The sequence below is a fragment of the Acartia tonsa genome, chromosome 11 (genome assembly GCF_053477335.1).
Source record: "Acartia tonsa isolate MP-2025a chromosome 11, ASM5347733v1, whole genome shotgun sequence".
Lineage (NCBI taxonomy): Eukaryota > Metazoa > Arthropoda > Copepoda > Calanoida > Acartiidae > Acartia > Acartia tonsa.
This window is the reverse complement of record NC_137270.1, coordinates 17,532,353-17,545,456: the sequence shown is the minus strand read 5'-3', so window position 1 is coordinate 17,545,456 and position 13,104 is coordinate 17,532,353. Positions and strand designations below refer to the sequence as shown.

The 13,104-nt window shown below is 32.4% G+C and overlaps 1 protein-coding gene across 1 annotated transcript in view; it reads left to right on the top strand.

Annotated features, from left to right (window-relative positions):
• The window catches only part of LOC145331155 (G-protein coupled receptor moody-like), a 51,282-nt gene that overhangs the window by 11,782 nt on the left and 26,396 nt on the right, over positions 1–13,104 (top strand). The window contains exons 3-6 of the mRNA XM_080175780.1: positions 5,698–5,798; positions 6,735–6,765; positions 7,511–7,575; positions 10,235–10,276. Coding sequence (XP_080031906.1) covers positions 5,698–5,798; positions 6,735–6,765; positions 7,511–7,575; positions 10,235–10,276 — 239 coding nt within the window. The remainder of the gene's footprint in view (positions 1–5,697; positions 5,799–6,734; positions 6,766–7,510; positions 7,576–10,234; positions 10,277–13,104) is intronic.

The window sequence follows — 13,104 nt, the reverse complement described above, 5'->3', positions numbered from 1 at the left end:
AGTAACTATTAGAATAGAAATAACAAAAGAAGTAGAAAGTAATGAAGAAAAAAAAATAATATTTAGCAAAATTTTCCCCTTTATAGCTTGTAATAGAGTGTCTATGTCTGTATATCTATCTATAAATGGGTTAGGATACAGAAAGCCCGACTCAGAAAGCCAGTAATAAACTTTTTGTTTCAAATTTCAGAAATCCCATAAATCTCAAGGCAAATTATTGAGGTTGAAATTTACACTTTAAAAAGGATTTTAAGGGTTGGGGAGGGGGTATATGAGGTAAAGGAAATTGATTTAGAATTGATAAAGATAGTGTACTAAATAATGCCATATCTCCCGGACATACGCCGTCATGCGTCAGATTGGAAGGGTGACGCAAAAAAATATCTTTATATTATAGCGAATTAAATAATCTTGCAAGCATCGTTGTTATCTTACAGAGAAAAATAGTAAATCAAATAGCAAAAACTGAGATCTGAAATTTGCATCACCCTTCCAATATGACGCATGACCGCAACGACCGCGAGACGTGGCATTACTATATCGAGGAAGATGGGGGGGGGGGGGGAGGAAAGAGGTAATAAATGTGTCATAAACCCAACTAAGGTCACCGGGCTATATGATAAATAAACTGCAGGGATTTAAGGGGATAAGACAATGGCCTATAAATTAATATACATTCACAATGATGATACATATAATTACCCCTCCTGTAGATTACAACTAGTGCTTTAACCGTTTTAACACTCAACTTACTGATATAACCATTAAAAATTCACTTTGTCCCTCAAAGTTGTTGAGCTAACGAATAAGAAAACATTATTACAAAACTTTAGGTACCAGCATAATAAACAGCCCAATGTCTCCTCTCTCCCTGATAAACTGTTTAAGATGGGGAGGAGTTGTATTATAATTCGTAACAACCTCACAAAAAGGAGGGAAATTCTAACTGAAGATTATATTGTTTCTGCAGTGCCACTACTATATAAATAGGAATGGTAAAATATTGCAATTACAAGTGAAATAAGACAAAGTGGTTCTTTGAAAATTTATATAGAATTTGGAAAAAAATTTGCGTTAGCAAGCTATGTTTATAATGGCGAACATATGATTAAGTATTACATTTGTAATACATAGAATAATCCCTCCCCTTTTATAATTCCCAATTTAAGAAATAAACAACAAGGAGGACAATATCTATAAGTAGCAATAATATCCATAAAAAGGCAGAAACATAGCCCAAAAGATAGAAGAAATAGTGAAGGAAAAGTCAGCAGAATAAAACAAGGATGACAACATCCATAAAAGCAAAGCACTGAAACAGTAGGACAAACAAACATGAACACTTGTATAGTGTCAGAACTGAATAATCACTATATAAATGTATAAGAGTCAGCAAATCTGTAAATAAACTTGTTGAAAAACAGATACAAAAAAAACTAAATACAGGATAATGTTTATGGACATACTTACATTTTTAGGACTTGATTATAGAGTTGCATTGCTTATTACATTATACTTTTTTGTCCCAGGAATCAATATATCAAAAATCAGATCAATCCGATGATTAGATCACATAAAACTTTGTTGTTAAAAAGTAAAAAAATCAACATGTTTAAAATGGACTTACGGACATTTTGGTAATGATTATAGAGTTGCTACGCTTTTTAAATCGTACCTAACTACTAAAGGAATCACCATGCAAAATTTGAAATCGATAGGACAATTCCAACATTCCTAAATTAACAAAAAAAAGCTATCCGTTACGGACGGACGTACGGACGGACCGAACCTAATTATAGAAAGGCTTCGCTTTTAAAATTACGAAACACAGCATAACATATAGACTGACGGATATAGTGAGTTGAAAAGAAGCCCTGTAATATTATGAGCGGTGAAAATTTTTCTTTGTTCATTTCCTGTGAAAATTTGGTTTATTTCAGAGCAATACAAACTGACCGACAAATTAAAAACTTTTTTGGAGTAGATTTGCAATGGATGCTCATCTCGGTAAAGATAATATTCAGTCAAAAATTAGCCGTCTATCATGAATAGCAGTAAAGAAATTTCCCCATACTGTTTCAATGGACAAAAAGACAGACAGACGAATGGAAAGATGGAAGGAGATTCTGTAACAGAAAGCAGCTTCGGTATTAAAACAAAGCCTTCATTTCATCTATTATTATCTTTTAACCATGCATAATATTAATATTACAGCTTTTACAACGTTATTGATCAATTAGTAACTTCTGTAACATAGAGCAGCTTTCCTATTAAATCAATGCCTTTTTTTCATATTTTATAATCTTTAAACTATGCATATCATTAATATTGCAGTTTCTACAACAACTGATTTATTAGCGAAGCCACTCTGTAATAAGTCTTTAATAATAAGCAAATTTACTCTATGATCGTTACATTTATAGCAACAGTTTTTAAGTGATAAAATAACATTATTTATATGATTATTAGAATACTGATTCCTACCGTTTCAGAGTTTCGCTTTTATGGATGTTGTCATTCTTGTTTTATTTATAGATGTATTAAAACATTTCAATTACTAGCTTAGAAGTTGAAAATATTTTTCTCTTCATAAAATGCTAGTTTTATGTAGTGGGGAAAATGGATACAATATTGCTAGCTTGCTGATACCCTTGAGGCCTCTAGGAGCACTTGCATTATGGAGTAGGGTTTTTTAACGGGCGGATTCTTTAGAGAGGGTGGTACCCTCCCCTTAAATTGTAATAAACCTATGAGAAGCTTCACTATAAAAGAGAACCATAGTTAGCGAGATCCTTCACTTCACACACCATGCAAAGCCACTCATTAATTATAAATTTTTATTCTTTGATTTTCTTGGCTGCTATGCAAGAGCTACGAATGGAATTTTTTTTTGTAGAGATTTTCTATACCAATTGGCATCCAACATTTAATTTACTTTATCATTAAAGCCTTCCCTTTTTATGTAATGCATTCAAATTAATCAAAATTAAAATAGTGGACACAAGGATCTTAAGGGATAATATAATGGTCAATAAATTGAAGGAATCCCCAAAATACGAGAAAAGTTAGTTAGCGCATCGTATTATAGACAGCTTTCCGCTGATATTAAAGAGAAATATCATAAGATTAAAACCAAATTTGTTATTCCCGAGGGGCCAAAGGTCTCGGCTAACAAAACTTGTATTTATTCTATGATTTTAAAAACGAAGCTTTTCTATAATAAGCGTCGGTCCGTCCATCCGTTACGTTTACGTTTGTCTTCATATTAAACTTTATATGATGATTCCTATAACTGTTAGGTATGATCTGGTAGCAAATCTATAATTATTACCAGAAAGTCCGCATGTCTATAAAATATGCTATTTTTTTGACAAAAACATCTTATTTATATACATTTAATATTTTGAATAATGAATCCTAGTACAATATTATGAGCAATGCGTCTCTATAATCAAATTCTAATAATGAAAGAAAGTGATTTTACTGTACCCTGTATTTACACCATTTTGCAACAATTTTCTGTACAATTTTTTGGGGCTTATAAATTATTGCGTTGCTTAATAAGTGCTGACACTCTACAGGAGTTATTGTTCGTTTGTCCTTTCTTCTGATTTTAGAAAATTACTTTTATGGATGTTGTCATCCTTGTTTAATCTGTATGTTAAAGGTGTGAAAAGGATTTATGGAAGCCAAGTGTCACTAATTAGTAGACTCTCCACCCAATAAAAGGAAAGAGTTTGAGAGGAGGGGGGGTTTATTAAACAAGGTCAAAATAGTCCAAAATGTACTATAAATAAAATAAGAATTAGATGAAGAATTAGAGACGGAGAAAAAAGACATTTTCACCAATGGCATCAAGTAGAACTAAAGAATCCATTTAAGAGGTAGAAAGGAGAAAAGAAAGGAATGAGGTCATTATGAGGGATGCTACTCATGAAATATGTTGATTTTTTTATGTTAAACAAGTTGTGTATGTGCACTTTTGTTTGATTTATAGTTTTTGATATGCAATTCAAAAATTATGAATTTTGATTGATCTTAACCCTTTACAGTCGGGCCCCTTGCCGCACCTTAATCAGTCGGGGGGGGGGGGCGTTCAACGCCCCCCCCTTATTATCTCAGTTCCTATTAGAGCTAGAGGGCTAAATTTTTTTGTGCAAGTCCCCTGTTTGATAATGAATTTCCGACCTTTTATAAGTCTAAGTCAATTTTCGCTTCCTTCACCCTTTTATTTAACAACCTTTGTTTTTAGGTCCTTTTTTACTTAAAAATTTCAAACGGCTGTAATTTTCTTATTTTTGAAGCTAGAAGAAAATTTTTTTTCCAGAAAATGTTTATCTTTATGTAAATTTTACATTAGAAATATCAAAATATAAATTTCAGCGGCCGCAGCTGTACTTGGCAGCTGCCAGCCGCCGCAGTCGGCGGTCGGCGGGAAAACGGCGGCGGATCTTCATGAAATATTAATACGTTATGTAGACATGTAAGAAAAGCTTAAGTTTAAAATTTGAAGTCTCTAAGTCAAAAATTGCGGCCACAGGAACCTTTTAAAGATTTCTGGAGACCTGGAGGATCAGGACCTGCAGGATCATACCTGGAACCTGAAAGTGACTTGAACACCTGTATTTTATATAAGGATGTACTACTAGAGGATTTTTTAGTATTTAGGTATGATAAAATGCTTTGTTTTAGTCAAAAAAATATTTTTGCTCTTTACCTGGATGACCCTGCCAGGTTTGCTGGCATCCTGTGCCCGCCAGGATGGAGATATTCAAAAAATTCCAACTCTCAGTTATGTGTCATACCCATACTTAAAAAGTCAAGCAGTTTGGGCTCTTCATCTTTCACACACAGAAAATGAGATGGAAAAAACCGGATGGGGGGGCGTTCAACGCCCCCCCCCCCCCCCCCGACCGTTAAGGGTTAAGTAATAAACTACAGCAAGAAAGAAAGACAAAGTGTATGAGGGAAGAAGGCACTTATAGAGATACTACATATCTAAAAAACATATACTGGTGGGGGGGACAAATTTAGAAATGTGATACTTCCTATTTCTTTGAAGATTGTGTGATGAACGGGAATGAGGGGGGGGGGAGACATTAGGAAAGGATTATAAGGAATGGATAAATTCTCATAAGGAGGGTGGGGTAAATATCCCGTATGCTTTAGTTTTATAATAAATTGACTATTTTAGTATTTTTTTAATGAACATTTTTGAGTACTTTAATTTATTTTTTTAACACTCAACATATTTTTAAAAAATATTTGTATTTTTTTGGCACAAAACAACTTAACACATTTTGTACAAATTCTATCTATAATGCGTATGAGCGCTAATCCGGGTGTCCAACCCCAATAATTAGCCTTGAGACCTTCAAAATGAGGTGTGAAATTTAAAATCCCCTATTGCTGGGTAACTCAGGCCCGGGGTATCTGATACCTCGTCCCTATAAATCTATCAATAATCAGCCTAATAAATATATCAATCTTTAACCTTCTATCTATTTATCTATCTATCTATCTATCTATCTATCTATCTATCTATCTATCTATCTATCTATCTATCTATCTATCTATCTATCTATCTATCTATAGATATCTATCTACCTATCTATCTATCTATCTATCTATCTATATATCTATCTATCTATCTATCTATCTATCTATCTATCTATCTATCTATCTATCTATGTGTAGGTGAGGAACACGACAGCTGTATTTATAATGAACCTGAGTGTATCAGACCTGCTGTTTTGTTGCTTTAATCTGCCCCTTGCTGCGTCTGTATTTGTCACCAGGTATAAGTCATGAATATTAAAGGAAAAGACAATGGATGATTAATTGGTGTATATCTCTTATACGAAAAAAACTAACCCTTTTAACAAGACTAAACACTGTTAGTTTTAAAAAATAAAAGTAATAGTAGGTACCCAAAGTTTTAAACAAGTTTAATTTTTCCCTAATGTCCCTTCCTCCCTGTGCAGTGGTTGGTAAAAAACACTTAGAATTTCATATTTTGTGCAATGATACAACTCTACAACAAGTAGGTGGATGTTTGTGCGGCGTATAAAATAAAATAGTTAGGAAAGTTTCATATTAATTTGAACACTTTCACGACTTTTTGTGGAAGAGTAGATAGGTCATTCCTGGTTTTATAGATTCAGAAAATTGTAAACACTCCAAATAATCTTGAAATTCCTAAATTAGACACTAAAATTTTGTATTTTTCTTCCTTATCTATCCTGTTGATTAATTAGAAAACGGCAGTTTCCCTTATATCGCATCTGGAACATAACGTATTTTTCTATACTATTTAAGGTTAGGTTGGGTTAAGTAAAGGTTAGAATTCTAAGAGCACTAAGGGGGTTGTAATCCGTGGGGTTTGTGCATATACGTCCAAGGGTGGGGGTAAAGGTGTATTTACCCACCCTCGAACTTTAAATCCTCTCATTTAACCTCTAAAGTTCAATAATTTAAAAAAAATACATTAGACTAACTGGACTCATTTTACCCCCCTCAAAATAAAAAGTTTAGATTTTCTTGGGTTAGGGGTTCTCATTATTTTTTTTTATTTGAAAAAAGGTAAGGGATTTTTTTTTTTTTTGGGGGGGGTTGTTAGTTCAAATATATGGGAGTTAAAGCACCAGAAAAACATTTAGATTAGGTTGTAACTTCAATCTTATTTTGTAATATGATGTTTTTGTTATTTAATTTGAGCTTTGTGTTTATTTTAGAAAATGGATTTGGGGACGAGAACTTTGCATGGTAATTAATTTTAAAACAAGCATGACAACATCCATAAAAGCGAAGTTCTGAAACGGTAGTACAAACGAACATTATCACTTGTAGAGTGTCAAAACAGAATATAGATATGCAAAAGTACGGACATTATGGTAACGATTATAGAGTTGCTACGCTATCTAAATCGTACCTACTACAGGAAAATTATAACATGCAAAATCTAAAATCGATAGGACAATTCTAACATCTTTAAATTAACGAAAAGAGCTAACCGTAGAGGACGGATGGACGGACAGAACCTATCTATAGAAAAGCTTCGCTTTTCATAAAGATTTTTGGAGCATAGTAACTCTATAATTAAGATAAAACCATTCGTCAATGAAATGTGTCCTTCTTTTATTATCTTTGTTTAATGAAAACTTTTTATTTTTTTTATGCATTTTCCAACCTTTCCTTACATTTTTAACCGTAGCTACTAAACCATAAATGGTACAAAAATGTTATTTTTCTTTTTAAAAGTAGAGCTTAGGGCGAAACTTAAAGCAATCAGGGATCTAAAAGAATAAGACAATGTCTAATAAATGTCTAATGATGATAAAAAGTTTACCTCTTTTGTAGATTTTACATAGTGGTTGTAACGTTTGGACACTCAATTTAATGAACTAATTAATCAATATTCACTAAAAGTCCCCAACGTTGTTAAGCTAACTAATAAGAAAATGTCATTATAAAACTTTGGGAATTAGTTTAATATTTTTGTTAAATCTAGGTGTATCCATTCCTTCGGTATGGTTTATTGGCAGTTTCTATCTTCAATATACTCGCTATTACTATTAACAGGAATTTATACATTCATACAAAATAAATAAATTGTTACAATTTTACATAATAGCGGCTATACCCCTAGAGGCCTTTAGGGGCACTTGAGGAGAAGGGAGTTAAATTCAATAACCCAATTTTTTAAAATTAAAAAAGAGAAAACATTTTTTGGGGGAGGGTGGTGGTACCCTCCCTCCAATAGTTATAAACATTTCCTGGACCTATAAAAAGCTACTCTGTAATGAAGAACCATATCAGTTCAGCGGTTAGCAAGATCCTTCGGTACAAACAGGTAGACAAACAGACAGATAGACATACTGTTACTTTATTAAAAGGATTACTAAGAATTCGTTTATAAAAATAAAGTCTGTCAGTGTATGTACCGAAGTATCACGCTAACCACTGAACCGATATGATTCTCCTTACAATGAAGCTTCTCATATATGTTTAGTGAAGGTATATAACTAAACACAAAAAGAAATAGAAAAAATAGCGGATTTTCCTCTAGCATCTAGTGTCTTCCCCCCAAGAAATCTTGGGAAGTACACCTTTTAAATAGAATCGTTCATTCATAATTTGTAAAAAAAAACGAAAACAAAGTTGAGGGTTTTTTTTTTACGGGAACTTCGTCCCTGCATATTTGTTTTATTTTACAAAAAAGAAAGAAAAAATTTTGGGGGTGGATTTTTTGCTTTTTTTTTGGGGGGGGGAGTTCTATCCCCCAAGTAAATAGACTAATACCACCACAGTACAAGTAGGTATATTCCCTGAAGAGAAGAACCCAATCGGTTCAGCGGTTACCTAGATCTTAAGCTTCAGACAGATAGACAGGTGAATAGACAGACAGATATCGTTCTACTCTGTATTGCTGATAGCATGACCAATAGGTATATTCCCTGAATAGGGAAGCCTAGTTAGACCAGCAGTTACAGAGATATTAAGCTACTGACAGACGAACAGACAACATTAGTCATTAGATTATGGAAAGTTCTTGGGGCTTTGTATTCAAAGAGGAAAGGAGGGGTCAGAAAAATGATCTCTAACATCCCAAGCCTTAAATCTAAATTAAAATAGCCTAAAACCATCCCAGGACCCATGTGAAGCTTCCCTAAAAAGAAGAACTTTATAAATTCAGAAGTTATTGAAATCTTAAGCTTCAGACAAAAAAGCTTTACTATTCAAAAATTCTAAAAAAAGAAAACCTAAATATTTATTATAATTAATTCAATGTTTTCCCGCTGGTCGTCTCTTTTGAAAATTTGTAATATATCGTTTATATCTGTATTTTGGGTGGAAATCAATAACAAAAATGCCTATTTACAAATCAAATGTTTTGTTTTTTGATTTAGTAAACGATTTTTTATGTTCAAATTACATAACTTTTTGAGTACTTTAATATTATAATAAAATGGGATTCGGATTGATAATTTTTAATATTATGTCACGGATTCTAAAATTGCCAAATTGGGCGGATAAAATTCGGATTACGGATTTCGCGATTCACGCGGATTTCGGAATTTTTACGGATTCTATTTTGTGGAGCTGTTAAATGTTAACAGTAGTAAGAAATGCGAATATGAAATCTATACATTTCTAAGTTAAAGCTTATGTTTAGACCAATAGTTAGATTCCCTGAATAGAAAAGCCTAATTAGACAAGTAGTTCCCGAGGTCTTAAGCTACAGACAGACAACGTTAGTCTTTGGAGTATGGATAGTATAGATTTAATGTTCAAAAATAATAAAGTGCAATAATTTATTATAATTAGTTCCATTTTTCTCCGCTAGTCGCCTCTTTAGTAAATTTATAATATATTGTTTACACTTAGTTGGGAGAATAATGTAAAATAAAAATATTTGAAGCACGTTTTAATGTTGTTTCATTTATGGGGTAACCCTTTGTCACTGTCTAATGCTATGAATTTTAGATCATTTTAATTATAAATCCCTTACAAAATTAGATTGAGAATTTTTGTACCACAACTACGTCAATTTAATCAGATTACGATCATGTCACTATGTATATCACAGAAGTATCCAGTCGTAAACGACTGAGATACCAATGTGAATATATTCGACTTGATTTACTCACATTTTATGGAACTGCAGTTAATTATAAACAGCAGTAATGAAATTTAAATCAGGAAACAATTATATTATTTAATTTTATGTTTAAACTCATGACCGACAGACTGAAGTAAGTTATATACTGTATGCTCTTTAGAATCATAACAAACAAATGGTAGCCAAGAAAATAGCCTCGCTTCCAAAAAGCTATATGAATTATTAATGACGCAAGTAGATACCTCTATGGGCACCTGAGGAGGAGGGAGTTAAATTCTGTAATTCAAATTTTTTTTCAGATTTAAAAAGAAAAAGTAAAAAAAAATATTTTGACGTTTTTTTTGTGGGGGAGAGGGGGGTTCGACCACCCCTCAAGGATTTTAATTTTTAAAAAATCTTTTTTTTTGGGTGGGGGGGGGGGGGCTAATGTTTGGAGGGTGGTTGTACCCTCCCCCAGAATAGTTATAAACTTTCCCAGGACCTATGAGAGGCCATCCTGTAAAAAGAACTAAAACGGTTCAGCGGTTAGCAAGATCCTTCGGTACAAATAGACACACACACACAAACATCCTGTTACTTTATTATAAGGATTTAAGTTTGAATGTATAAATAAAACAGATATGTTATGATTGCTCACACTAAAATATATCCCAGGTAAGTTTCTTTTCTGTATGGCTTCGAAACCGATTAATATCCGCAGGATTTAAACCGGTTACGGACAATTTTCTATGAATATCAAAATAAATATCATAAAATTAATACCAGTTTTGACCCTCGGGGAAAACAAAACTGTTTTCATTTAAATATCCGCGGAAAGCTGACTCTAATACGATGCGATAAAAGATATTTCTTGTATCGTATTATAAACAGCTTTCCGCGGATATAGAATGTACAATTATAAGTTAAAACCAGTTTTTTAGTCCGAGGTGCCGAAGGCACCGGCTAAAAATACTGGTTTTAATCTTATGATTGAACTTTTTTATATTCGTAGAAAGCTGTATATAATACGATGCTAGACATAGTTTTTTCGTATGGATGAGAACCGGTTCCTATCCACCGGATTCGAATGAATACGAGAAATGACTATTATTGTTTAAGTAGCGAAGTTATACTGTTATTAGGGCAAGTCCGTCCGTATTGTTGTATATTAAAAATAGCAGCTACGCCCCTAGAGGCCTCTAGTGACATTTAAATGTTTTTAATTTATTTTAAATATCTAATTTGAGAAATAATTTGTCTATGTTATCAGCTCTTAAATTTATTCTTCTACGCAGCGAGACTACGCTAGCGACACTATGCGGCGAAATATTAAAAAAAATTTCGATTTTATTGTGATTTCTCTTGGGAGGGTGGGGGTACCCTCCCCCAAAATAGTTAAAAACCTTCCCGGGACATATGAGAATCTACCCTGTTAAGGAGAACCCAATCGGTTCAGCGGTTAGCGAGATCCTTCGGTACAGACACACAGACACACAGATACACACACAGACAAACAAACATCCGGTTACTTTAGTATAAGGATTGACTTTGATGGTTATTTAACGCATATTATCTGCAAAGGTTTCCGCAGATAGTAAAATTTAAAATTATAAGATCAATTTCAGTTTTGTTGCCCCCAGGTGGACAAAGACCCGTGAACACAAAACTGGTATTGATTTCATGATTTTTTTTATTATTTGTGGAAAGTTGTCTATAATACAATACGATACATTATTTTTCAGTATTGCTTGGATCTGGTTCTGATCCAGAGTAAATTAATCTGAAAGTATGGGAGAGAGACAAAGTGTCTCAAAAATCAGCATGCGACGTCATAAAAATGAGAAAGATGAGAGGAGAAGTGGGAAAGAAAACCCCTAAAAAATATATGGATAATCCCTCATTTTTATGACGTTACATGGCTGATTTTTGAGACACTTTGTCCCTCTCCGAAAATAAGTTACTCGTTGTCATATAGTAAATTGGTGTTAATCTTGACACAAACAATGCAAAATTAATCATAACTATTGATGAAATGCATTTGTCAAAAATAGGTGTAACTTTTGCCTTATAAATTTAAGACTTAAAGGCAAAGGACGGAAAATCAGTTTTGCTTTAGAACATTAGGTACATCAAGTTTTAAATGTTTTAAATCAAATTTTGTAATTCTTGTTTACATAAATCATATAAGAGATCTAGATTAACACTTTACATATTTTTACATACTTATACAACAAAATATTCTATTTAAAACATAAAAGCTTATATTTTAATAGGATTTCATAGGGTAAAATGTCATAAAACATTTTGTGATAAAAGTAGTTTAGTAAATTGCCTGGGAGGGAGGGGACAAAGTACTGTCAATTGTACTGGTCCTCATATTTATCTTAACAAAATCTTACATTCATTGGCTTACCAACAGTGGGTCTTTTGATTTTTTATTCTACAATTGTCTTATCCCTTAAGATCCCTGTGAATTATAAGTTGATCAGTATTTAAATGTTCTTTTTAACTTAGATATTAAGCTTTTACTAATTTCTTTGATTTTGATATTTTTACTTAGTATAAAAAGTATTTAATTTATATCAGGGTAAAATATAATTGTGCCCATCCATAAAGATTATCGAACAAATTGCTAAGTGAAGCAGTGAAACGGGGTGTTCCTGCAGGTATGCTAATGTACACCTGCTATTATACAGACAACCAACCCTTCCATTTCATGACCTTTGTCTTGAAGTCTCAATTATGCAGGAATAAAACAATGTTAAGTAAAATCAACTTCACTTATTTCTTTAGATTTAATTACAAAAAGCCAGTTTTACCTCGAGGTTACCGACTTCTAAGAAGCTTCGATGAAATGAAGAACTAAATCAGATCCTTCCTTTAGATTTTAAAACCCTCAAACCCTCTTTTACCCTCTTTATAAACAAAAGCTTGGACGTGCTTCATTGTATGAATTCCTTTAGCCGGTGCAGTGATAAAATATTTTCTCTACTCTGTAAATATCTCCAATATTTTATATTATGGCCCAAATATATTGAATTCTTCCCCATGAGTTTCATAAGTTTGTCATGTAAGATGAATTTCCAAATTTAAAAGTTTCATAAGTTTGCCATATCATTATGAACTTCCATTTTAAAACATTCCTAAGTTTGTCATAAATGAAAAACTTTAATATTTAATATTATGGCCCAAATATATTGAATTCTTCCCTAAGAGTTTCATAAATTTGCCATGTTAGATGTATTTCCATTTTAAAAGTTTCATAAGTCTGCCATATTTATATAAAATTTATGTATTAAAGTTTCATAATTAGATAATTCAACATTTTATTCTATGGCCAAAATATATTGAATTCTTACCGTAGAGTTTCATAAGTTTGTCCTATCGTTAAACAGTTCCATTTAAAAAGTTTTATAAGTTTGCCATATTGTTTAAAAGTTTCTTAATCCATAAATTAAGATTTCAATACTTTATATTATGGCCTAAATATATTGAATTCTTTT